Source organism: Adiantum capillus-veneris, chromosome 3 (genome assembly GCF_014529385.1).
Source record: "Adiantum capillus-veneris isolate H3 chromosome 3, ASM1452938v2, whole genome shotgun sequence".
NCBI lineage: Eukaryota > Viridiplantae > Streptophyta > Polypodiopsida > Polypodiales > Pteridaceae > Adiantum > Adiantum capillus-veneris.
The window spans coordinates 32,265,438-32,291,353 of NC_140933.1; the positions used below are offsets into that span (position 1 = coordinate 32,265,438).

The 25,916-nt window shown below is 44.4% G+C and overlaps 1 protein-coding gene across 3 annotated transcripts in view; it reads left to right on the plus strand.

The window, feature by feature from the left end:
- Nucleotides 1-14,209: 14,209 nt before the first annotated feature.
- The window catches only part of LOC147460704 (uncharacterized), a 51,271-nt gene continuing 39,564 nt past the window's right edge, over nt 14,210-25,916 (plus strand). Inside the window, exons 1-5 of one of the 3 annotated variants that reach the window (XM_086508421.1) lie at nt 14,210-14,458; nt 14,562-14,707; nt 14,794-15,277; nt 15,483-15,551; nt 15,671-15,739. In XM_086508421.1, coding sequence (XP_086364547.1) covers nt 14,354-14,458; nt 14,562-14,707; nt 14,794-15,277; nt 15,483-15,551; nt 15,671-15,739 — 873 coding nt within the window. In that variant the 5' untranslated portion in view covers nt 14,210-14,353. Of the gene's footprint in view, nt 15,278-15,377; nt 15,552-15,670; nt 15,740-25,916 lie in introns of those variants that run through there. The other 2 variants (XM_086508419.1, XM_086508420.1) reach the window with 2 other exon arrangements.

Genomic DNA, 25,916 nt, shown 5'->3' on the forward strand with positions numbered 1-25,916 from the left:
TGACCAATGCACCAGCCACATTCAACCGCTTGATGGAGAAGCTGTTCAGGCCTCATCGAACCTTCACTGGAGTGTTCATTGATGATATTATCATCTACTCTAATTCATTAGACGAACACAAGAAACACCTCCAGGTAATATTTCAAGTTTTAAGAGAGAATAAACTTTATGTTAATCTAAAGAAAAGTGAATTTTTCTTGCAAGAGATTCAGTATTTAGGTCACATTATCTCTCAAGATGGCATCCAAATGGATCCATCAAAGTTAGAGGTAATAAAAGGATGGCCTAAACCAAGGAATCTTCATGAACTAAGAATCTTTATAGGTATGTGTGCATACTATAGACGCTTCATAGAAAAGTTCTCACAAATTGCGGGACCATTACATGACCTAACAAAGAAAAGTGTTAAGTATACATGGTCTGCTAATGAGAACAATGATTTCGAAAAGCTTAAAGAAAAGCTTATCTCTCAACCTGTGCTTACACTACCGGATCTCTCAAAACCATTTGAGGTCCAATGTGATGCTTGTGGTGATTGCCTTGGAGCTGTTTTGCTTCAAGAAGGGCACGCCATAGGCTATGAGAGTAGAAGGCTCGACCCTGTTGAGCAAGCTCTAGGCATATATGAAAAGGAACTATTTGCAGTTCTACATGCCTTAGACTCATGGAAGCACTATTTATTGGGGACTCCTTTCATTCTGCGAACATATCACGAAAGTCTTAAGTACTTCATGACGCAGACCAAGCTCTCTGACAAATAAATGAGGTGGGCAAATTCCCTTTCGCAATTTCATTTTCATATTGCTCACATTGCTGGCAAGCATAATCAAGTAGCTGATGCACTCTCAAGACGGCCGAGAGTGAATGCGGTTTCCATAGCAACTCACAATGATCTATCTTCAATGATAGATGAGTATGCTATTGATCCCGATTTTAGAGATGTGATTTCAGCCCTTGCATTAGGGAAGAAAGAAGAACCATTTACTTTACAAGATGGTTATCTTCTCTATGGCAATAGACTATGTGTTACTAACTCACTACGTGAGAAAATAATGTATGAATCTCATGCTCCACCTTATGCGGGGCATAGAGGGATTCAGTCTACCTTAAAGGGAATTGAAACATATTTCTATTGGCTTACCATGAAAGTGAACATACAAGAGTATGTTTCTAAATATGTGGTATGCCAAAAGACAAAATTTGATAGAGGAAAGCAACTTGGATTTCTTCAAACTTTGCCAATCCCTAATTCACCATGGGAGAGCATATCCATGGATTTTATCTTTGGATTGCCTAAGTCTATCCATGGGAATACGGGAATATGGACGATAGTAGACGGGTTCAGTAAACAAGCTCATTTTATACCTATCAAAAAGACTATCAAAGCCCATCAAATGGCAACCCTCTTCATATCACAAATTTTCAAGTACCATGGCTTGCCAATGTCCATAGTGTCGGATAGAGATCCTAGAATGACCAGTAATTTCTAGAAGGGTCTCTTTGAGAATTTAGGGACAAGGCTAAACTTCTCTTCGGCCTATCATCCACAAACGGATGGCCAAAGTGAAATAGCTAACCTAACAATTCTCGATCTACTAAAAGCCTATGTAACGGAAGTAGATCAAAGATCCCAATGGGAGAAGTACTTACCCTTAGTGGAGTATGCTTACAATAACACTGTACATACTTCCACGGGAAAAGCACCTTTCGAGGTAATTGAGGGAAGATAAAAAAGTCCCTTGCTACTTAAGGTACATGGGAAGATCTTCGCTGCAGATGAGTATAGCCGAGACCTACAAGAATCTTTTCAAAAGATTAAGGATGCTATTTCTATCTCACAGCAAAGGCAAAAGGCTGCTGCTGACAAGCACAGAAGAGCCCAAGCCTTTAAAGAAAATGATTGGGTCTTATTAAAGTTTTCCAAGGCTCGATTAAGGCACACGACGGGCAAGAATCCTACGGGCCACCAAAAGTACTATGCTAAACTAGCAAAAAGGTACTATGGTCCCTTCCAGATTCTTAGGCCAATCAATGAGATGGCCTATCAACTCAAGTTGCCCAATCATTGGCTCATACACAATGCTTTTCATGTGAGCCTATTAAAGCCTTACAAAGGAGAGCCACCTCAAGAACCAACTATTGAAGACCCACCGGAGATCGAGGACCAAGAGGAGGTGCTGCAGCCCGAGTCCATTCTCCGACATGAAGACAAGGTATTAAGAGGCGGGAAGACTATCTGACCATATCTTATTAAGTTTAAGGATTATCCTTTTGAAGATGCTAGATGGATGCAAGGCATACAATTAAAGGATAACCCAAACCTTGTCAATGCTTACAATGCTTCCCAAGAGTAAGCAAATGTACAAAATGTTAAAAATGAACAAAGTTTTTGTCTTATAAGACTCTCTTTTTCTTTATTGTGCACAAAAATGAAGTAGTATGCATGCTTAGGTCAAGTTTGTGGAGACGACGTCTCCCAAACACCAAGTAGAGCTTGTCACTCTACTATGGAAGACTGATAGGACTAATGTGCAGACATGCTTGCGGAAGCCTCAGGCTCTCAAGCGCCAAATGGACTAGTCATCCATTGTGGAATGATGTCGTAGGGATCCTCTACCCGCTAAGAAAAGGACTCATGAACATGCTTTATCTTCTCTACACCGTAGTCGAGGACGACTATGATTTCAAGAGAGAGGTAATGTCATAATAATCAATATCTAATTCTCCTAAATGATTTTCTCATGTTAAACTGATCATTTAATATGGGGAAGTGCCAGGGGAGAAAAAGCTAGAATATTGGTTAAGCTAGCAGACCGGCCACAGTAGGGATCCAAAGGAGGGAAAATAGGGATCCAAAGGGGGGGCCGTTTACAAAAGAGCCATGTGCAACAATGGGCTAAAAAGACCCTAAGCTTCAGCCCATTAAGACTTCCAAAATGCTAAGGTTCCAAAATTCAAAGGTTGTGTGCAAAGGTCAACCTTAAGGGAATTGGATGCTTTGTGTGTGTACAAAAAAGTCTTTGCAATCCCTACTTGGGAGGGGGCGAGCCTTGCATGTAGGGGATGAGAGAGAAAGCCACACACACACACACACACACACAAGCTCCCTTTACACAAAGGGAATGAGGGACACATGTCAGCTCCCTAGGCGAGATGCCCACAAGGTGTACCCAATTCCTATTGGATGGCCTTGGAGGTGGACCAATGAGAATTAGGCTAGAGTAAATCTAGTTTAATTAATTTAAAAACACTTAATAAAAGAACCAATGAGAACTAAGTCCTCTAGAAGACTATTGGACTGTCTCCCAAGGGGTCCAATGAGCATTCAGCAGCCCAATGGCTTGCTTGATTCCTATTGGCCAGGAGGCAAAGGGGTCCAATGAGACTTTAGTTGAATTATTAAATTACCTAAAGCTCTCACAAAACGGGAAAGGGGGACACATGTCAGAAGGCTATCACTTATGCTGCTTAATAGTCATTGGCTTGAACTAGGAAGGTCCAATGAGGGTAGAGCAAGAGAAAATAGCAAGAGGGCTCGCCCAAGAGAGAGAGGGGGCTGATTTTTGCAAGGCATTATCACACACACACACACACACACTCACACAGTCTATGTGAGAAGTAAAGAAGACTATCTCTTCCCAAGCTTTAATTGAGAGCTCATCACCTACTCCAAGCTTGTGAGATAGAAGCCTACATCGACACACTCTTGGCATGTGGATGCAAATCCAACCAAGAGCCAAGCTTCAATGCATGCTCATCTTGTTGGGATTAAAGCCCAAGTGGCCTCTTATGCGGATATGGCTGGCCGCCCGCCTAACTCACTTCCCTCTAACTCTTTGTATATACTAACTTATACTTTGTGAATACTAAGGAATTGGGAGATAACCCTTCTAACAGTTCTCTGCGTACTGTACTGTGTAAGCTCAGTGTGTGTGTGTGTGTGAGAGAGTCGACCCACGCTCCGCTCCGCGACTTCAATTGGTATCAGAGCCTTGGTTCAATGCGGATTTGCGCAATCGCGCGCGCGCGCACTTTTCCGGCAGATTCTGGATCCGGAGTTCGAAAATTCACACTCGGCGTTCCGGGAGCGTTTCCACCAGGCGACCTGGCGTTTTACCCCCCTTTCGAAGCCGTTTATGCCCTCAAAATTTCGTTCTGAGCACTACAGCAGAAGATAGATTTCAGCCGCAAAGAAATTCGTCTTGTGTAGATTGGCAAGCAGGAGGTGGTCGACATCAATATCGACATCGACATACATCACTTATTCGTCTTCAGAGCATCATCTATAGACCAGGTACACATATATATCATCAGATATATATATTGCAGTCTGCATTGCTACTTCTTGTGCTTGCCAGGTTCCAGGGGAGGTGTGGCCATACGACGGCTTGACACCATTGGCATGTATTGCAGATTGATGTACTGTGATTGTGGGTCTGCTAGTTGTGAGTCACGCTAGCAGACAGACCGCCGCAGCGGTCATAGGACAGTGATTGGTCTATTATAGGATGTATGCTAGTTCTGGGCAGTTTGCTGAGCCATCTGAGAGGGTCGTGTGTGAGGTTTTTTGAAGCCAAGCATTGGGGGCTGGGTTACCCAGTGTGAGGTGGATTAGGTTGCTGGAGTTCCCCTCTACACGCATCCTCTTCGGCGACTTTTATCCCTTAGGATGTATGACTTTGTGTAGACACTGGATTGCATCTTATGCGTCAGGCCGTTGAGGCATTGTTCAGGGTTCAGTCTTGAGACAGATACAGGTTCTGTCATCGCCCAGAGAGGAGACAGTGTATGCTTACAGGATTTGTCACTGGTCAGCTATTTATGATTGTTTTTTGAGCTATCTTTTGGTTCCCAGAGCTCAGTTTACAGGGGAGACTCTGTCAAAAATTTTCAAAAATACTGACAGTTCCTGAGGAGAGGTGTTCAGCTTGTTGATTACAGCTTGTTTACTGTGTACAGAGGCCAGTTTACAGGGGAAACTCTGCCGGATTTTTCTCAGGAGTAAACAGTTTGGCAGATATGGCATCTTCTCAAAGTGAGACTCTTTACAACATAAAGAAGCTGGATGGCACAAACTTTCCATTCTGGAAGAAGCAGATTTGGCAGGTTTTGGTGCAGAAAAAACAAGTGAAGCCACTGAAGCTCAAAGGGGAGAGACCAGAATTTATGGCTGAAGATGAGTGGGAAGAGCTTGACGAGTTAGCTTGTTCCACAATCATGCTGACACTGGCAGAAAATGTTTACTTCAACGTAGCAGAAGAGACTACAGCGTATGGCGTATGGCAAAAGCTATGTGATATGTACGAGAAACAAAGTGCTGCTTCTCAGATTTACTGGCTCAAGAAATTGGTGGATTTGAAGATGAAGGAAGGGACAGCCATGTCAAATCATCTGAATGAATTTCACTCAATTTTCAGCCAGTTAACAGCACAGGAGATAGTCTTTCCAGATTCAGTGAAGGCTATGTTTCTCTTAATCACTTTGCCAGACAGTTGGGATACTTTTCGTACAGCGTTAAGTAATTCTGTCGCGCCAGAAGGTCTTACAAGTGCCAATGTAGAAGGCAGCTTGCTCACAGAGGAAGTGAACAGGAAGAACATTGACAAAGGCAAAGGCAATAGTGCTTTGGTCGTTCGAGGGAGACAACAGTTTAAAGAGAAGAAGGGTAAGAAGGCACAAAACCGAAGTAAGTCTCGTGATTCGAAGTCAAAGGATGACATAGAATGCTACCATTGTGGCAAGAAGGGTCACATGAAGCGAGACTGTACGAAGTGGAAACAAGAAAAAGGCAAAACCAAGAGTTCTGAGCAAGATGAAAAGAAGAGTTCAGTGAAGATTGAAGAGGTGAATGTCACAGGATCTGGTTCAGACAGTGATTCTGGTATAGCAGCTGGTGACATCTTCCTTACAAGCAATCTTGATTCTGTTTTCTTGACTGCAGAGGATGGACATGCTATGAGTGATTGGATTATCGACTCAGGGGCATCTTTACATGTTTCTCCGCACAAAGAGTGGTTTACATCATATGTGGCTACTAAAGATTATGTCAGACTTGGCAATGAGCAGGTTTGTGACATACTTGGAGTGGGAGATGTGCAGTTGAAGTTTCAGAATGGCTCTTCTTTATGGCTCAAGAATGTCAGACATGTTCCAGCAATCCGAAAGAGCTTGATTAGTACAGGGAAGTTGGATGATGCGGGTTATGTGACAGTTTTTGGGAACAGCGCTTGGAAGATCTCCAAAGGTTCGATGACTGTAGCACATGGCAGCAAGTCAGGAACTCTGTACACTTTACATGTTTCAGAGGTTAAAAACCATGTAATTAATGTGATTGAGCAGCCAAGTGTGTCACTGTGGCATCGTAGGTTGGGACATATGTCAAAAAGAGGAATGGAAATACTTTCTCATTATGGTTATTTGCCTGGCTTTTCATTTCAAGATTTTGAGTTCTGTGAGCATTGTGTTTATGGTAAGCAAACACAGGAACTGCACAGATCAAAGAGGAATCGTAGGGACGAACGGTTAGCTCTTGTACACAGTGATCTATGCGGACCAATGCCTAGTTTGTCACTAGGGGGAGTAGCGTACTTTTGTACATTCATAGATGACTATTCTCGCAAAGTATGGGTTTACTTCTTGAAGCACAAGGATGAGGTGCTCAAGGTCTTTAAGACATTCTTGCAGCTGGTGGAGAATCAGAGTGGTCAGAAGCTGAAATGCTTGAGAACTGACAATGGTGGAGAGTACGTTTCCAAAGCTTTTCAAGACTTTTGTGAAGCAAAAGGGATTAAGCGGGAACTTACTGCACCATATAATCCTTCACAGAATGGGGTTGCAGAATGTATGAATAGGACCATACAAGAGAAGGTCAGAAGCATGTTGTCAAATGCTGAGTTGCCTAATGGATTTTGGGCGGAAGCAGTGGCTACAGCAGTCCATTTGATCAACAGGTCTCCTAGTAGGGTTCTGGATAAGAGTGCAGTGGCCGAGATGCTATGGACAGGCAAGGCACCTTCGTATAAGCATCTCAGAGTCTTTGGTTGTGAAGCTTATAGCCATATTCCTAAGGAGTTCAGAAATAAGTTAGAACCAAAGAGCAAGAAGTGTATATTTCTTGGCTACGGAGAATCGGGCGAGATGGGTTACCGGCTTTGGGATCCTGAGTCCAGAAAGCTTATTCGTAGCAATGATGTGCATTTCAATGAAACCAAGTTTCACGCTAAGCCAGAGAAGACAGAGGAGATCAGAAGAGTTGTCTTCAGGGAAGATGGGCCTAGTGCTAGCACATCAAGACAGCATGGTCAAGCTCAGGAACAGCCTATAGTGGCTAGAGAGGCAGAATCAGTTGTGGTGAGACGTTCTGAGCGTGTCTCCAAACCACCTGATCGTTATGTGCCATCTCTAAATTATGTCATGCTCACAGATTGCGGAGAACCATCTTGTTACAAGGAAGCATTACAAGTGGTTGACTCGAAAAAATGGCAGTTGGCCATGCAGTCAGAGATGACAGCTCTGCATAAAAACCAGACATGGAAGTTGGTTAAATTACCACAGGGCAAAAAGGCTCTACCTTGTAAATGGGTTTACAGGTATAAGATCACCGCTCATGATAGTCAGCCAAAGTACAAAGCAAGGCTTGTTGCCAAGGGCTTTAAGCAAGAACAAGGCATTGACTTTGATGAAGTCTTCTCTCCAGTGGTCAAGATGACTACATTGAGATGCTTTCTTGCATTGGTTGCTATATTGGATTTGGAGTTGCACCAAATGGATGTCAAGACAGCGTTCTTGCATGGTGATTTAGATGTGGAAATTTACATGCAGCAGCCAGAAGGGTTTGTTGAGAAAGGCATGGAACATTTGGTATGCCAGTTGTTAAAGAGTCTTTATGGCTTAAAACAATCACCGAGGGCATGGTACCATAAGTTCCACCAGTTTATGCTTTCTCAAGGCTACAAACGTAGTGAGTTCGATCACTGTCTATATACAAAGAAGGCTAAAGATGGCAGTTGGCTGATCCTTATTTTGTATGTGGATGACATGTTGATTGCTGGCAAACACTTGGAAGAAATTTCAGCTTTGAAGTCAAAGATGGCAAAATTGTTTGACATGAAAGACATGGGTGAGGCAAGTCATATACTTGGTATGCGCATTGAGAGAGACAGATCAAAGAAGTTGATTTGGTTATCTCAAACAGAGTATATTGACAAGGTTTTGCAACGTTTCAATATGGAGAAGGGAAAGGCATTGAGTGTTCCATTGCCACCATATGTGAAACTTAGCAAACAAGATTGTCCTGTGTCTGAGGAAGAAAAGGCTGAAATGGATAAGATTCCATATGCGTCTGCAGTGGGTAGTTTGATGTATGCAATGATTGCTACACGTCCGGATATTGCATTTGCAGTGGGAGTGGTTAGCAGATATATGTCAAATCCCGGCAAGAAACATTGGGAGGCAGTGAAAGGTATCATGAGATACTTAAAACATACAAAGAGTATGCGCATATGCTACGGTAGTCAGGATTTGAGTGTCAGAGGATACACTGACTCAGATTATGCAGGAGACTTGGATAAGAGGAGATCTACATCAGGCTATGTCTTTACATTGGCTGGAGGTGCCATATCATGGCGATCTCGATTACAAGATTGTGTTACGCAGTCTACTACAGAAGCTGAGTATGTTGCAGCAAATGAGGCATGCAAAGAAGCTATTTGGCTTGGTAGATTGGTTGCAGACTTGGGAATCAATGCAGATATGCCAGAGTTATATTGTGATAGTCAAAGTGCTATACAATTGGCAAAGAATCCAGTGTTCCATTCGAAGACTAAGCATATTGATGTGAAATATCACTTCATTAGGGAAGTACTTGAAGACAAGCAGATACAACTGCTGAAGATCCACACCAAGGACAATCCTGCTGATCTACTCACAAAGGGACTTCCAGGAGAGGGCTTTGTGCATTGTCGTGAGTTATTGGGCATTGGATAGATGGCAGCCATGTAAATCTTTGTACATTTATGTTCATAGATTTACAGTTACTTAAAGTGCCACATTGGACTTTAAGTGGGAGGTTGTTGGGATTAAAGCCCAAGTGGCCTCTTATGCGGATATGGCTGGCCGCCCGCCTAACTCACTTCCCTCTAACTCTTTGTATTTACTAACTTATACTTTGTGAATACTAAGGAATTGGGAGATAACCCTTCTAACAGTTCTCTGCGTACTGTACTGTGTAAGCTCACTGTGTGTGTGTGTGTGTGTGTGAGAGAGTCGACCCACGCTCCGCTCCGCGACTTCACATCTCCTCTACCATGCTAATTACTAAGCTAAGCTATGCTAATATGAGTGATTATGTGAGGAGATGTACATCTTTCTCGTAAGATACTCCTTCTTCCTCTCAATCTACTCTCATACCCTACTAGCTCTCACCATCTTCGAAGGTGTGTGAGGTCTTGGGTATGAGACCGGGGATAATTGATGTTGTGTTTGCTAAGTGTTTTGCTTAGTGCATGAAGCTTTCATCTTCATTGCACTAGCTTGTCTTGAAGGAACACAAAGAATTGTATTGTACAATGTCTCTCTTGATGGGAGAAACCATCATACAAAGCCTTTTGGAGGGGGGACCGACTCAATGCAAATCCGGTCCTCAACTATTGTCAATAGCTTAATTTCTCTCTCTTTTGAAAGTATTGTTCATGCTATCTAACTAGGTGTTATGCTTTTTGTTGCTCTGTCCACCCAAGCACTCTTGTAATTCTCATTAGGAATCTATTCTAATGAAATGCCCACTATGTTCATGCTAATTTCCGCTACACACAAGTTTTTAGGCCATTAAATGTTACAAACCTTTTCAATGCTTACAATGCTACATTAGAGTAGGCACATGTACCAATTTCTTTTAAATGACCAATGTTTTTGTCTTATAAGACTAAGTCTCTTTTTATTGTGCACAAATTTAAATAATATGCATGCTTAGAATCATGTTTGTGATGATGACATCTCTCAAACACCAAGTAGAATTGTCACTCTACTTTGGGAGAATGAAATGGACTAAAGAACATACATGCTTGCGGCATCTATGTCTCCCAAGCACCAAACGGATTAGTCATCCATCTTGGAAAGATGTCGTAGGGTAAAAAGGGATCCTCTACCCGCTAAGTAAGATTGACTAATGACTAAGGCTTTATCTCTTCTACCTCATAATCGAGGATGACTATGATTTCAAGAGAGAGGTAATGTCATAAAATCTAATATCTAACCAACCCAAATGAGTTTCTCATATTAAGCTGATCATTTAATATGGGAGAATAAACGGGAACAAGGGTTAGGATATAGACATGTGCTTATAGATCTATCTCAACACGGGGCCAATGGTAAAGGGGCCCAAATGAGAGGTGGTCTATCAATAGAGCAAGGCTAACCAATGGAGCATAAAGACCTTAGGGTTAGCTTCATTGAAGACCTCCAATAGCGAGTGTTAAAAGTCCTTTGACCTTAGGTAATCTAGGGCTGAGAGCTTGAGGTGGGGACCCGGCCCAAGCCTAAGGTGCTTGGCGTGCTTGATGACTAAGGTGCTTGATGATTGAGATGCTTGAGGTGCTTGTCATGCTTGAGATGCTAGGGTTGTACTTGAGGTAAGAACCCGGCCCAAGCTTGAGGGGCTTAAGGGCCAAGCTTGTGGTGGGAACCGGGTCCAAAGTTGAGAGTGGCTTGAGGTGTGCAAAAGTCAACACTAATCCCTACAAGGAGGGGGCGAGCCCTACAAGAGGGGGGATGAGAGAGAACACCCACACACACTAAAGGCAAGCTTGGTACAAAGAAAGAAAAAGGGACACTTGTCAAGTTCCTCCTCATGTTGCCCTCATGGTGTGCCTAAAGCCTATTGGTTGGCCTTCCAAGGGGTCCAATGATAATTTAGTGGATTTAATTAAGTGTTTTAGCATTTATCAAGCCCTCTCTCTCAAAGGGGAATGGGGGACACTTGTCCCAAGGCTACCCTTGTTGCTTGGTAGTATGACTCTTGCCTATGAGATTGGCTAGGCCTAGAGGGGTCCAATGAGCGTCAAGCATGAGCTACAAGGGGGGGTCGACCAAAGCAAGTAGGGGGCTTGCTTAGGGGGTATACTCTCCCACACATTCACACACACTCTCATTGTGTGAAGTGCAAAGTGGAAGAGCTCCCTCTCCTTCTCCAAGTAAGTAGACCGGTTGAGAGCCTACACCAACACTCTTGGCTATGGAATGCAAATCCAACCAAGAGCCATGCTTCAATGCTTAAGCTTGCCATCTTTTCCATCTTCATTACTATGCTATTATGTATGCTAGCAAGAAGAGTGATTATAAGTGAGGAACTAGTTCTTTCTCCTATGAAATGTTTCTTCTTCCTCTTCCTTACCCTCATTCCCTGCTAGCTCTTTCCACCTTTGAAGGTGTTTGAGGTCTTGGGATAGTTAATGCTTTCCACAAAGTTTATGCTATGCTTGTTATGCATGAAGCTTTCCATCTTCATTGCATCACCTAGGTCACAAGGAGCACAACGATTGTATTGCAACAAGTCTCTCTTGATGGGAGAAACCATAATACAAATTCCTATTGGAGGGGAAACCGGCTCCACATAAATCCGGTCCTCAGCTGTTGTGTTCTCTAAATTCTCTCTGTTGCAAAAGTATTGTTCATGCCAAGTTAACTAAATGCTATGTTTATGTTACTACCATCAATTATGTTCACCCGCTATGCTCACAAAGTAAATTCACAAATGTACTCTCTCTTTAATTTCTGCTACTCTCAAGTTAATAGGCCAATTCCATTACAGGTATTGACCATCATGGCGAGAACCTGAATGAGTACAACTATACAAAGGTGCATCCAATTTACTGTCACGCAAAGTATGCACCAGCCATTTAGGCATGCAATCAATGGTTGAATGGATATGCACCAAAAGTGGAAATGGCAAGGATAGTGTGAGCTACCACAAGTGGCATGTGGCCATCAAGTGTGTAGGGAATGAGTAGCCTGTGTGAGGCTTTGTAGGCTCCATAGGAAAAATGTGACTATGCACTTAAATGGTGCATGCTTGGCTTTTAGGGAATGTTCTCAGTGTGAGTGTAAGCTAAGGCTTATCCCAACAGACGCCCTCGTAAGCTGAAGCTTACACGATACATCATAGGTCCTTATCAGGGAGTCTATCATGTGTTACATCATCGGGGGATTGCATGTGGCTCATAAGATGGAATTTGATGCCAAAAATTAGTGTAGGTCTTACCTCCAAACTTTATGGTTTGGGGTAGTGTCTAAATACTTACCAATGCAGGTCATCATTTTCTTTGGGAGCTTCGTTAGGGCCTCATCTTATATGCTTTATTTTTTTTACTTTTGGAAACTGGAGGATTTTGATGATGGTGCACATAGGGGTGCACATGGGATCCGTGTTAGGTGCATATACAACATGGAAGCACATTTTAGGTATATGGGTGATGATTATGGGTGCTTTGGTTATGAGGTGGTCTTACCAAAATACATTGGCAATGTCTATAACCCCTTACAATCTCAAAATTAGATATGACATGCATAACATAAATGATTGCACTTTTCTCTAAGAGCTTTGACGACTCAATTTTTGCATACATTACAATCATTACCAAAAGCTTAAACTCTTTGATGCTTGAATGCTTGAAAGATGCGATCACTGTGCTATCTTGAATGTGCTTTGGGTGCCCTCAATGCTTGCAATGTTGATTAATGTTCTTGCTTGATTGCCTTGAAGTGCTTTAATTTTTTCTTTCTTATTTGTGTTATAGAGCCAGTGCCTTGGTGCCAAATGAGCACTAATAAAAGAAGTTATGAGAACAAATGGATGGTGTGGGAATGACTCTTTGTTACCAAGGGATGCTTAAGAGTTATGATGAAGAGGTAGAATTTGCAAGGCCAAGGACTACGAGACACATGGGAACATAGGCCTTTAAATCCCATATATATATATATATATATATATATATATATATATATATATATATATATATATATATATATATATATATATATATATATATATATATATATATATATATATATATATATATATATATATATATATGAACTAATAAGTCAAAAAGACTTCTAAAGGTTGTTGACGAGCTTGATAGATCCGTCGCCCGCGTCGAGGACGTGTAGGATGCTAAATTGCAGAGTGAGGGGTAGATGATAACAGTGAGCTGGAGGGTGATTGAGTGGGGTAAATAAGATCGTTGAGGGCAGCGCATTGATGAGCAAGTAGGTCGAGGCGATCTGCAGCAATTGATGATGAGGACAATCGGTTTGCAAGGCAAGTAGGGCCAATAGTGGCCACGGGCTTTGGGACTAGGATAGGGTAAGGTAGCATGGGTTGGTATCAACAGTGTTGTAGAATCCAGATGCTAGCGGACAGAGTTGTCGTTTAGGTTGCATATGGCGATGATGAGCAGGTGCGGGCTCTAGCAGGCCGCCGTGATATGCCGCGATGATGATGCTCAGTGTGACCGTGGATGGGAGTAGTGAGCAGCTCCATCATGAAAGAAACTTGCAAGGTTTAGTTGGAGCTTCTGAGCTTCATAATGAGGGTAACAACCTTTTTCCACACACAAAAAAAAAGACTCCAAGGTGAGCTGGCGATTGGTATGTGAGGCTAGCCACAACCACTGAGTAGAGCGAGAACTACTAGCCGAGGCTAGTGATGAGGAAGGTTGGTCAAATTTTTGGTGGAGCAAGGCAGTGACCTGCGAGATTCAATAAATAGAAAAGATTATTTTTCTTTTTATGAAGACACCACTCGAATGCTTCAAAAGAAAAAGATGCATTAAGTACCCTAGCCAAAACTCTCCCGCATGATCTTAAATGAGCCGCGAGAGGTGGGATCAATGGTGGGCAGGGGCGTGCATCTCGAGCTGATTGGACAGTCCACAAAAGCTGCCAATGTTGACTTCCCCCCCTCTCAAGTTTGAGCCCTCGACCTCTTCGCTATCATCCTGGCGGTTCCCCTTACCACTTCACTCGTTCATAAAGTGAACCACACCCAATAGGAGTAAGCTTGGATGAAAAAAGTAAACTCAGACGCATCCGACGGATCAAGAGCTTCGCTAGTATCGTGCATCCAAGAGAGGTGGAACTCATCACACAAGGACTCTAAAGGTTTGATCTCCACCGCTTCACTCAAGACCTCATGTTACGTCGAGGGTGGGCTACGTGGATCTGGGTGGGCCGGACTCCTACGATTTGAACTCGCGGCGCACAGCAAAACTCCCCATCGGTGCATATGAATTTTCTATTAGCATGCACCGTTGCGAAGCGCTGAGCTGCAGATCGGGGAGTCGGGAGGTTCACAGGAATGGCTTGCCGGTTCTCGTCAGCATTCCACAGGCTATACCGAGCACCCATGTCTGAGCTCACAATGTATTCAACACCTAGAATGAGGGTTTCCCAGCAGTGGCAGGTACGAGGTTTCTCAACCATGCCCGCCCCGAAGAAGAAAAAGAAACCAAAGCCCTTCTGCAACGCTTCACAGGTCTTGTTCAGACAATTTCTCTCGTCTGCAGCTTTTCCTAAGCGTGTTGGTGATCAGCAGCGCAGACAGCTCCATCCCTCCAATTGGCAACTTTTGCAGAAGCCTTATTCTGGTTGTCACTCGGCACGCTGTGGTTTCCATTCAGGTGCTTTTGGTGGCCAAGGCATGCGCCGCTGCGTGAACCTTTCTCTTTTCCATGGCATGAGGTGGCTTCCATGTCACGAATTCTTTAGAGCTTCATTCAATGCGATTGATCGGGGCAGTTTCGCAGGAGAGGATGATTTTCAGGGATTTTCCAGCTTCAAGGGTGTGGAATCTGTCAGCAGTAATGATTCACTTGACCTATCATTGATCACGAGTGATTCTCACAATCCACATGACATGTCATTGCATGAAGCAACATTATATTCACATGATGGATGTGACAATGTGACTAGGCATAAGGGAAAAGTTTCTACCGAAAGCCAGTGCATGTCATTCCTTACAGCCAGTGTTGATGGAAATGGAAATGACTCCAATGGCCCACATGGTCTTTCAACGACTTCAGATGATGGGTTTCCGGAGAAGAAGGGGTCTTGTTGGAAGAGGTTTAATCTTGCACGCCTTTCTTCAGAGGAGGGAAAGACTGTGTTGGCCACATTTATGGTGTCCTTGATGTTCAGGTGGTTTGTTGCGGAGCCTAGATTCATCCCATCTCTTTCTATGTATCCCACCTTCGAAGTGGGTGATCGAATAATTGCTGAGAAGGTGAGGAAACTGCTTCGATATGCTCATTGGGTTGAAGCCATGTTTATTGGATGGGAATAGAAGTACAGGCCTGATGTATATTGATCTTGCTATGTAGTAGGTCAATCTAGTGAACTGCACTCGTGACAGTGTTTTGTCGAACGTGAAGGTTTTTTGGTAGCCAGTGCGTACTCACTGGTAAGTGTCATGTGTAAATTTGAATCAGGTCTCCTACTACTTCAAAAGACCACAAGTCAATGACATTGTAATATTCAAAGTCCCACAATCCTTACAGGTTTCTACACTGACTTTTTTTTTTTTTTGGCTTTACAAATATAGGGATTGTTATGTAAGAAATTTGGTAGGAATGGATCTATGGGATTGCATAGTTGAAACCTAGTTGTCTTTATGCAGGAAAGTGGTTACAGCTCGGGTGCTGTCTTTGTCAAGAGGGTTGTTGCTAATGCAGGTGACCTTGTTGAGGTAAGACTGTTCCTTCTGGGTGACACTCACTGTCTTTGGAAGTCATATTTGATGTAATGAAATTGTAATTTGTTAGTAGGGCTTACCTGTTATGGGCTGCTCTTCATTGAGGGCAGGAGGATTCGGCATCCTGTTGAATTAAAAGTAAACATTTTAGAATGAAAAACTGCTTCTCTTGCATGTTGGTTGATTTGTGGTTTCACAAATAGAAGTGATTGAAAAGAAAGGAGGTAAAGATTTTTCTGACCCTAAACACGACCAGCTTGAGCTCCCTTTATATTTCACACTTGTAGCGGCAGGTTGGCTACTATTTTGAGTGTTTAAAGCGTTTCTTTGGCGCAAGTTTGTTTGCCACATTTTGACTACTTTTATTACTAGGTCTTCCCCACAAGGAAGTCTCTTGTTGGAGTTCCTGCATCTTGTTGATTGGATACCTCATGGGCACCTATGATATGTCCCGGGTCCTTGCCTGCACGCACCTCCAAGCTATCCGCTTCATAGGAGAGAGTTGAGACTCACTCAAATTGCGAAGCATGAAGGTCCAATACCTACTTTGCCTCCGACATCATCTTGACTTGATCGGTCACCAATGGAGAATTGCTACTGATGAAGGACCAAATCCAAGTATCGACACGCTTCCACAAAACCCGCACCGTTTGCATCCTCCAGCTTCTTGAAGTTGCATGTAACAAAGAGTCCAAGCTTGTAAGAGCTGAAGATTGCCATCATGGTTGCACGCCATAAGGCATAGTTGCTACCATCGTACCAACAATTCGTTCGAAAGATCTAAAGTGTAGCGATCTTTGTCTGCCATGTTGGCACAACTAAAACCAATCACCCCACTTCAGACAAACACCGTTGTCATCTCCAACATTTTCTCTAACAATGTTCTTCATTGTATCTCCATGGGCCATGGGGAATTTGGTTGTTGAAGTGGCTACAACAAGATGAGGTGAAGAGGGACGTCCAGTCAGAAGCATTGTCCAAGTCTAGCCCTATGTTTTACTTGGCTGATGAGGAGCAGCTATTGGTTGCACTGTTTGGACAACAAGAAAGTAAAAGTTTGATTTGTAAAGAGACGGTTATAAAAAGGGGGGCAAATAGTGAAAAACACAGAAAGGAAATGGATAGAAAGAATGTGGCAAAGTAGTGGGTGTTGAAAATGGAAGAACCGAGGGGGATTTACAAGTAGAGCCCTAATCTCAGACGCTTCAAAATAAATGAACAGAAAGAGATGCACGGCACACGAGACACGGCGTGGTGGAGCTCCACCCCAAGAGAGCACCCAAACGCCCCTTTCGATATTTCTTTATATTGCTTCAACACAATACAATATCTTTGGCTCCGCTTTGCATCTGTTCTTGCAAATTGCCAGAGAGAGCCTACCCTTCATATTTGAAGGCCCATGGCCATTCCAAAAGCAGTACATGAAAAGCATCAAACTTAAAAGCATCTGGTCTAAAAGCATAGCGCCGCGCCCTTAGGGCTATCTGTAACAACTACCATGTCATGAGCTGTGAGCGCGATTTGCAGAAGCCTGCCACGTTAGCAACGTCAGTACGGTTTGCCACGTCATCAACCAACGCGAAATCCAAGGCTAACAGTTCTGCCACGTCATCAGTAGCTACGCAAATAGTCTTGTGTGTGTTTGTGGGTCCTGCTTTATTTTTAATAGCCTGTGCTCCATCAGACAGGGTCCCATAAGTTGGTTGGGGGTTAGAGTTTTATTCCTAACCCTTTTCCGTGAAAACTGGGCCACTCGGCGAGGATCATTAAGTTGGTAAGACATTCTCGCAATTGGTGCAAAGGTCTTGTCATAGTCCACATCCTTTCTCTGAGAGAAGCCCTTGGCAACGAGTCGTGCCTTGTGCTTGTCCAAAGAACCATCAGATTTGTACTTGGTCTTGTTGACCCATTTGACACCAATCACCTTCGGCTTGGCGGGCTGTGGAACCAAGTTCAACCAACTCCCAAGTGTTGTTCTGCTCGATAAAATCAAGTTCTTTCTTCACGGACTTCCACTTTGGTTGTGAAAGCATCTTCTCAACTATCAGAGGATGTTTGTCCAGCCTGTCTTCGATCACTGTTGACATCAATGCATAGTTCACCTGTAATAAAGTCCCATCTACCTTAGCAAATCAAAGTCTTTGAGATCGTCATGTAGTATCGACACGCCAATCTCGTGGAAATTTTGAAGTCGTTGCATCTCACAAGGTCTCTTAGAGCCACTTCGGTAACTTGTCTGACTTGCTTCCTGAGGGAGGAGAAATTGGTATATCTGGCTCTATCTTTGCACTATGGTGAGAATCACTGTCACCAGCATCATCTGCAACGGGCGCATCCTCCTCCGTAGCCGGAGGGATAAGAGTTGGAGAAGAGGGTTTATCAAGAGGCAAATCATAATTTGGGTCTCCAAGTATCAACAAATTTGGAGTGGTCGTGGAAGACTTGGGAGCAGGAGCCCCCTCTTAAGGAAGAAACTCGTCGAAGACAACATCACAACTGAGTACAACATCCTTCTCGTCAGGATCATAAAGTCGATAACCTTCGGAAAGAGAATTGTGGCCAACAAAAAACATTCTCCTGGACATGGGGTCAAACTTCCCCCCTTCGCTCCTTGGTGGACACTCCGAGTGAGAAATCAATAGCCACACACGAACAAAAACTTCATAATCACTGAACTTTAATAAAGAGAGAGAGAGTCGACACGGCCCGGCGTAGTTCTGTGCTTAGAGGTATTGGCCTCAAAGTCTAGCGCCCCTTTCAGTATTTCTTTTTCATTAATCATTGCAAAGTACAACTCATGAGGGGTCCTCTGCTCTCAGTCTGTGCGTCCAGATGCCTTGAAGAGCGAGGGCCCTTGGGCTTATTTATTCTTGCAAGGGATGCCCCCAAAAGCAGAGCCCCAAAAGCAGAGCCCCAAAAGCTTCTAAGCACAAAAGCAATTAGTCCCCAAAGCAATTGGTCAAAAAAAGCAACTAATGCAATTTGCGGAATCCGTACAGGCTGTTGTTGGAATTAGGGTTGCAGTAAAACACACATAGCTTGGAGAAGACGAAGGAAACTCAAGGCACACAACAGAGAGTGTATTACTTAGTGTGCAATGGAAAGATAAGTTAGCCCTAGAGCGATGGGTGTATATACAATGCACGTGGAAAAACCTCCTAGCTGTGAGCCTCTCCTTGACATAGTAGTAATGCACCTCAATGTGCTTTGTGCGAGCATGAAAAACTGGTTTCCTCGCAACTGCCAATGCGCTCTGACTTTTAGTGTAGATAGTGTTGGCAGTGGCCTGTCCAACACCCAAAACAACCACGAGGCATCTGAGCCATACACACTCAACCGTAGTTGTGAAGACTGCCTTGTACTGAGCCTCACAACTAGAAGTGGCCACAATAGGTTTCTTCTTGCTCAACCAGGAGATACATGAACTGCCGAGCATGAAACAAAAACCACTTGTGGACACTCGCGTGTCAAAACAACCAGCCCAATCTGAGTCCAAAAAAGCATGTAAGTCTGGCGGCAATGATCCCTCCTTGGGATAATAGAAGCCAAGATGTAAAGTGCCACTCAAGTAGCGAAAAATCCTCGACAACCTGCCTATCACATGCACACCTAACCCTATGTGCATGTGGACAAGCTACACCAATTTCAGGGTTCGGGTTAGCCTAGGAAGTGTTCTGGCACCCTTTGAGCCTATGCGTAGGCCGTGCATGTCCAGGCACTTAGAGTGGTTGCATACCCTCTGATTGCACAACCCAATAGCACCCAACATTAGCATTTTTCACTTCATGAACCCAACTGTGCAGTACAAATTTTGCCAGGCATTTTATTAATTAATTTAATTAATTTGCCAATTATGAGGTCGTGGGGGCTGGGGAGCAACTGCTTGACCCAGCATCTGGCAGCTATATAAGGAGAAGGGGGGGGGGGGGGGGCATTCACAAGTAGAAGAGGCAGCAGAAGAAGTTACCCAACTTGCAGTCTCTCCTTAGTAGTACCGGCCGGAAGCCTAGCATTTTCAGCCCTCAGCACCTGGCGTTTCTTGCAACTCCAGATCAGCCTTGCGTTTTGAGTCCTCAGCACTTTTTGTGAGAGTGAGCAGCGGAAAGAGAGAGAGCCACGTGCACCTCAAGCGCTGGAGGGAGAGAGAGATAGAGAAAACACAAGTGCTCTGCAAATGATGCTCTCAATACACAATCTAAATGACTACAAGAACCTAAGCATTCTATTTATAGAATCTTAGGTTGAAGTAGGGCAAAATGTGTAACTGGTGCAAAAAACATAAAAGCCCAAAAATGGCTAAAAATGTGTGCACCTAGCCAGGCTCAGAAAATGACTGGCCAGACACGTGTTAAAAGTGTCCGCCCATGCAATCTACATGATGTGCGATGGGTGGCCAACCCCGGACAATCACTAGCTGTACAAAATGGCGAAGCAATGGTGGTGTACCCTCTCAGTACTGGATGCTGAGACAACATAGAGGAGTTGAAGGTGAGAAGCCAAAGTCCGCTGAGGTATAGCCTTCGTGAAGATGTCTGCTGCATTGTTTGCTGTAGGAACAAACTCCAAATGAAGATCTTCGGCCAAAACCCGCTTCGGAACATAGTGGTACTGCACCTAAATGTGCTTTGTCCGAGCATGAAAGATAGGGTTCTTAGCAATAGCAATGCAACTCTGATTGTCGCACAAAAGACGAGTCATAGCAGTCTGGGGAAAACACAACTTTCCCAGTAATCTCCCTAGCAATATGGCCTCACAAGCAGCATAGCAAGCTGCTCTGTACTCCGTCTCTGTAGGAGATAGCGCAACGGTGGGTTGCCGCTTATTGCTCCATGAAATGGGTCCCAAGCCGAGTGTGAAAACTACTCCTGTAGTAGAGCGCCTAGTATCTGGATTTCCTGCCCAATCTGAATCGTGCCAACCAAATAAGGTGCAACCCTTGGAGTGACCATAGAACACACCATGGTTCAAGGTGCCGCTGATGTACTGCAAGTACACTGGGCACACTGCCAATGTCGCTGACGAGGTTGGGTGTTGAAATGAGGAGAGAAACTGTGTAACAGATGTCTTGTCGGGAATAAGTCAGCCAACAACATTCCTATAGTGCTCCAAGTCAATCCGTGGGGAAGGATCGTGAAGCGATACGTTGTCTCCGGGCTCAAGAGGAGTGCCAATCGGTCTGTAGCCTGTCATCTGGAGTCTCTCCAGGATAGCCTTTGCATACTTCCGTTGAGAAAAGAAGATGTCGTCTGGTGTCTGAAAAATCTCGAATCCAAGAAAATAGTGAAGAAGCCCAAGATCAGTCGTCTCGAAAGGCGATCGACTTGATCCTGTTGGTCCAAGAGCCTGTGAAAATGAGATTGTCCACATAGACAATCACTATCGCAACCAAAGAGACATTAGAAACAACATAACAACTGGAACCTGATGAGGTATGCAGTAACCCCAGCTTCACGAGAACCCGATCGAGTGTGAGGTACCACTGTTGTCCAGCTTGCTTCAGTTTATACAATGCTTTCCACAACTTATAGACCCAATCCTCCTTGCCTGGTATATGAAACCTAGGAGGTTGCTCCACATAAACTTCTTTATCCAATTCTCCATTCAGAAACGCACTTTTGACATCCATTTGGAAGATAGGCCAACCAAAGTTGGCTACAAGAGCAAAAGGTCTCGTCAAAGTCCAATCCTGGTTGTTGTGTGAAACCCCTAGCAACAAGTCTCGCCTTGTGTTTGTCGAGGGAACCATTGGCCTTGTCCTTTGTCTTGGAAATCCATTTCTATCACGTGCACATCTAACCCTATGTGTACGTGGACAAGCTACTTCATGACATGGGTTCAGTTCAATCAGTTCAGTCAGATTAGGAAGTGATATGGCACTTTTGTGAGTCTGTTTGCAGACCGTGCATGTCCAGACACTTAGAGTAGACGCATATCCTCTGGTTGCACACAGCATGATCATCAGATTCCCATCAGAACCCATTAGGAGCATTTTTACAGTGCATAGACTGTTTTTCCTATTTTTGACATGTTTCAATTTTTAATTTTTAAGCGACTTTTGTTGGAAACTAGGTAGGACAAATTCAATAAGCCAATATATAAGAAAACCCAGCGCTAGTATATTTTGGTAGAAGAGACAGTAGGAACTTCGCGTTCAACAGGCACCTTCTCAGCAATACCACCTTCACGCAACAGACCTAGTGTTTTCAGTTATCTACAAAGCCTAGCATTTTTGCCACCAAGACCAGCCCTGGCGTTTTGCATTGCAAATCAGCCCCAGCAACAGCAGGATAGCAGATCAGCCCTAGCGTTAGCAGATTTCCTCCGCAAGATCAGAATTCAGCCCTAGCGTTTTTGCATCAGCATGACCTACTAGCGTTTTGCAGATTCATCGCGACAAGTCCCCGAATAGCACCAGCGTTTTCAGTTTTCAGCATCAAGACTCCGCAGTAGAACCCCCAGACCTCGCAGATCTCACCTTCCCGCAGCAGATCCTCGCCGCACGGTCAGATGGAGCATAGTTTGCAGTTTCAGCCCGGAAAACGCCGATTTCAGCTTCTGCATTTTCAGCGCGTCGTCGTTGCATCGCCGACATAGAGTTAGAATTCAGCAGATAAAGATTTGCAGATTTCAGCCCTTACAGTTTTCAGATTTCAGCCAGTCTCGTCGTTGTCCTCATCGTCATCGACATCATCGGCAAGTCCAAGCATTGTAGAGATTTGTGCAATCAAGAGTAGACCGCTCTCGCCATAGAGAGTGGGGCCTTCGGAGGAGGGTTTTGACAACATTTTGGTGTCGTATTCTTCTCTCTCTATCTCTCAGTCTCATGCACCTTCATTCACAGTGTTTGCCACTTTGTTTGTGATCATTTGCACTCTCTCACTAAAGGAATGGAAGGCTCTCCTTTTCATAAGTAAAAGGAACCTTGAGCACAGTTCGGAGCACTCATCTTGAGCAAAGTTCAACATTCACTTCCGTTGCACCTTACAATTTCGTAGAAACCACTTTTCGCTTGTTGGGCCTGGGAACCAAAGTCCAGGTTTTATTCAGCTCGATAGCGTCATCTCTGTCTGCAGGGCACGCTTCCAGCAATCATGCTGGAGTGCTTCCTCCACTGGGGAAGGCTCAACTGGTGAAGCTTGAATCTGAGACATGAGTGCAAATTGCAAAGTTCACGAATTTTGCGCCATCATAAACTTGCCTGTCCTTGAGGCGTGTAGAACGTCGAGGCTGTCCAGGGTCTGGCGAGTCTGGTAACTTCGTGACTTGAGAGGAAGAAACCTTTGAGTAAAGCCAACCAGGTACTAACTTTTCCTTGCTAGGTGGGACCGCCTCCACCGAAGGAGAACCATCATCTATATTAGAATTGGAATTCGACATGACATGATCGGGTGAAGTAACTGACTGCGGTGTAGAGGGAACATGAACAAGAATAGGGGTAGGATCAGATGTAGGAGGTGGACGAGGAGGAGGTAGAGAAGGTATAGGCTTGGATGTTGCCCCCTCTGCAGGTGTACTTGAAGAGCTCCATGAAAGTCACATCACGGCTAACTGTGGTGATCTTGGCGTCATGATCATAAAGCCGGTATCCATTAGACTCGTGAATAGCCCAGGAAGATAAGCCTCTTCGCCTTGAAGTCTAACTTCTGTCGCTTCTCCTTTGGCACATGGACAAAGGCTTGACACCCAAAAACTTGAAAGTGTGAGAGCGAGGGCTTGCGCTCGTAGTAAGCCTGATAAGGAGTCATATCCTGCAAAGCATGGGTAGGAGAACGGTTCTTGATGTAAACCACTGTGTTGCATGCCTCTGCCCAGTAAACCCGGGGCAAAGAAGCATGCACAAGCATCGCACGAGCCATCTCCATGATAGTCAGATTCTTCCACTCAACAACTTCGTTCTGGGAAGGAGTGTAAGGAGTAGTCAGCTGGCGCTGGATGCCCTCTGTCTTGCACCACTGTGCAAAGTCCTTCAAGGTGAACTCAGCCCCTCTGTCTAAGCGAATACATTTGACGTGCAAGTCCTCCTTTTCAACCATCGTCTTCCAATTTCGAATGAAACTGAAAGCCTCCGACTTGAGCTTTAGGAACGAAGCCCAAGTGTACCTGTTGAAATCATCCACAAGCACAAGCAAAAACTGTGAGCCAGATTATGAAGAAGTGCTCATCGGCCACATAGATCATTGTAACAGTGCAAGTGGTGACGAAGCTCTGTTGGATGCCTGCTTCGGAAAGGCAACCCCGTGTTGCTTGCCCATCTGGCAAGCCTCGCAAACACTTGAGAAGGAGCGTATCGCTGGTAAACCCTCCACCATAGAGGTCCTAGCAGTCTGTTGAAGTTGCTGATAGCATAGATGTCCAAATCGTGCATGCCATAGAGAAGAAGACTTCGTGGTCCTAAACAGAAGAGTAGTGAGGCGGTATAGGGAACCATCGCGCTCACCGAGTGCAAGGATAGTACCTGTCGTAGAATTAGAAATGGTGACTGTGCCACTCCCAAAGTGTATCTCAGCTCCCTTAGAGTCCAAACTCAACACATAGAGGAGGTTGAAGGCCATGTCCGGAACGTAAAGCGCCTCCATTGAACTGAACTTCGTGTCTGAGGTAGAACGAAAGAGGGTAATCTAGCTTGTGCAGACACTGGAAATTGGAATCTCATGGTTGTCACCCATAGTGACGGTCTGCCCATGAGTCTCCCAAAGAGAGCTAAACCATGACTGTTGGGGAGTCATGTGAGTGGTGGCTCCACTGTCAACAACCCAAGTACTTGACTGCGATGTATCAAGAGCGTGGTCCGTCGTGCGACAAGAGTGGTCCCCGCCGTCTCGTGAGAGGCTACAACTATAGTCGAGGCTATCTGTTTCTCCTTGTTGGCCTCGTCTCGCTTCTTGTTTGTGTATTCTAATTCTCTGTGTCCTTTCTTGTGGCAGTGGTAACATTCAATGTCCTTGTTCTTCTTCTTATCTTTACCTTTCTTGTTGCCTGTTTGAGATATAAAAGCTCCTTCTGCATCAACAGCACCTCCGGCTCAGAATGCGGAGTGCCCCTCTATCTGTCTGAGGGAAGGGAGAATCTCGTCCCAGGTGGGAAAAGAGTTACATCCAAATGTGAGCAAACTCTGAAAATAGGGATCAAAGCGTGAGGGAAGCTTGAATAGTAAGAGGCCAACCATGCGTGCCGAGGTGATGTCGCCTCAGACAAAGACAAGGTCGTCCCAGAGTTCCCGCATGCGGCGGGTCAACCCATCGAGTGAGTTGAAATCCTTGAATTGGAGGTTGTACAACTCCCGCTCAAGTGTAATTTGTCTGGAAAACGAGGTCTTCTCAAACTGGTAAAGAATCAGTCTCCACAATGGATGTGCATTCTCCTCTTTGGAAACTTCCTTCGTGATGCGGTCCGAGAGGTTCATCATAGAAAGGTGACGACTCGTATGTCCCGATCCACCCACTCATGGATCTGGGCTTGAGTGGCGGTGGGAAGGGAAGGCTGAGTAGCAGAATGGGTGAAATCATTCAACCATTCCCAGAGTCGATGGCAGGCAATGATTGTGCGGACTCGTCCTCCATAGAGAATAGTTGTGTAAATCCAACTTTTTCTCCTTAGCTGTAACAGACTTGGACACTCCAAGTCAAGAATCTACCGTGACAGCACAAATAACCACTTCAAAACAGTTCACAGTTCACAATTGATTCGACATTTGCCCGGACAGAGTTCCATGCCTAGAGTTATTGGCCCCAAAGACTGGCGCCCCTTTCTGTATTTCTTTTTGTATTAATCTGTGTTCAAAGTAGAAGAATGCGGGCAGGCGCTCACACCTAAACTCTGCGTCCAGATGCTTTAAGTTATGAGGCCCTACCCACGAACTTAAAGAGTACAAGGGATGCCAATAGTAGAGCCCCAAAAGCTGTCATAAAAAGCTTCCCATAAGAAAACTCCCGTAAAAATAGGCTGCAATTTTAAAGCTTCTTCAAAATTTAAAGCTCTTTCTCTCCTTGAATTGGCGTAGAATAATAAAGTAGCAAAAGCTCTCTCTCTCTCTCTCTCTCTCTCTCTCTCTCTCTCTCTCTCTCTCTCTCTCTCTCTCTCTCTATCTGAGATCGCGTAGCCAAAAAGCATTGCCCGAAAGCTGGCGCAGCCTGCCGTATATTCCGCCGCAAATGGCGCCGCAAAATGCGGG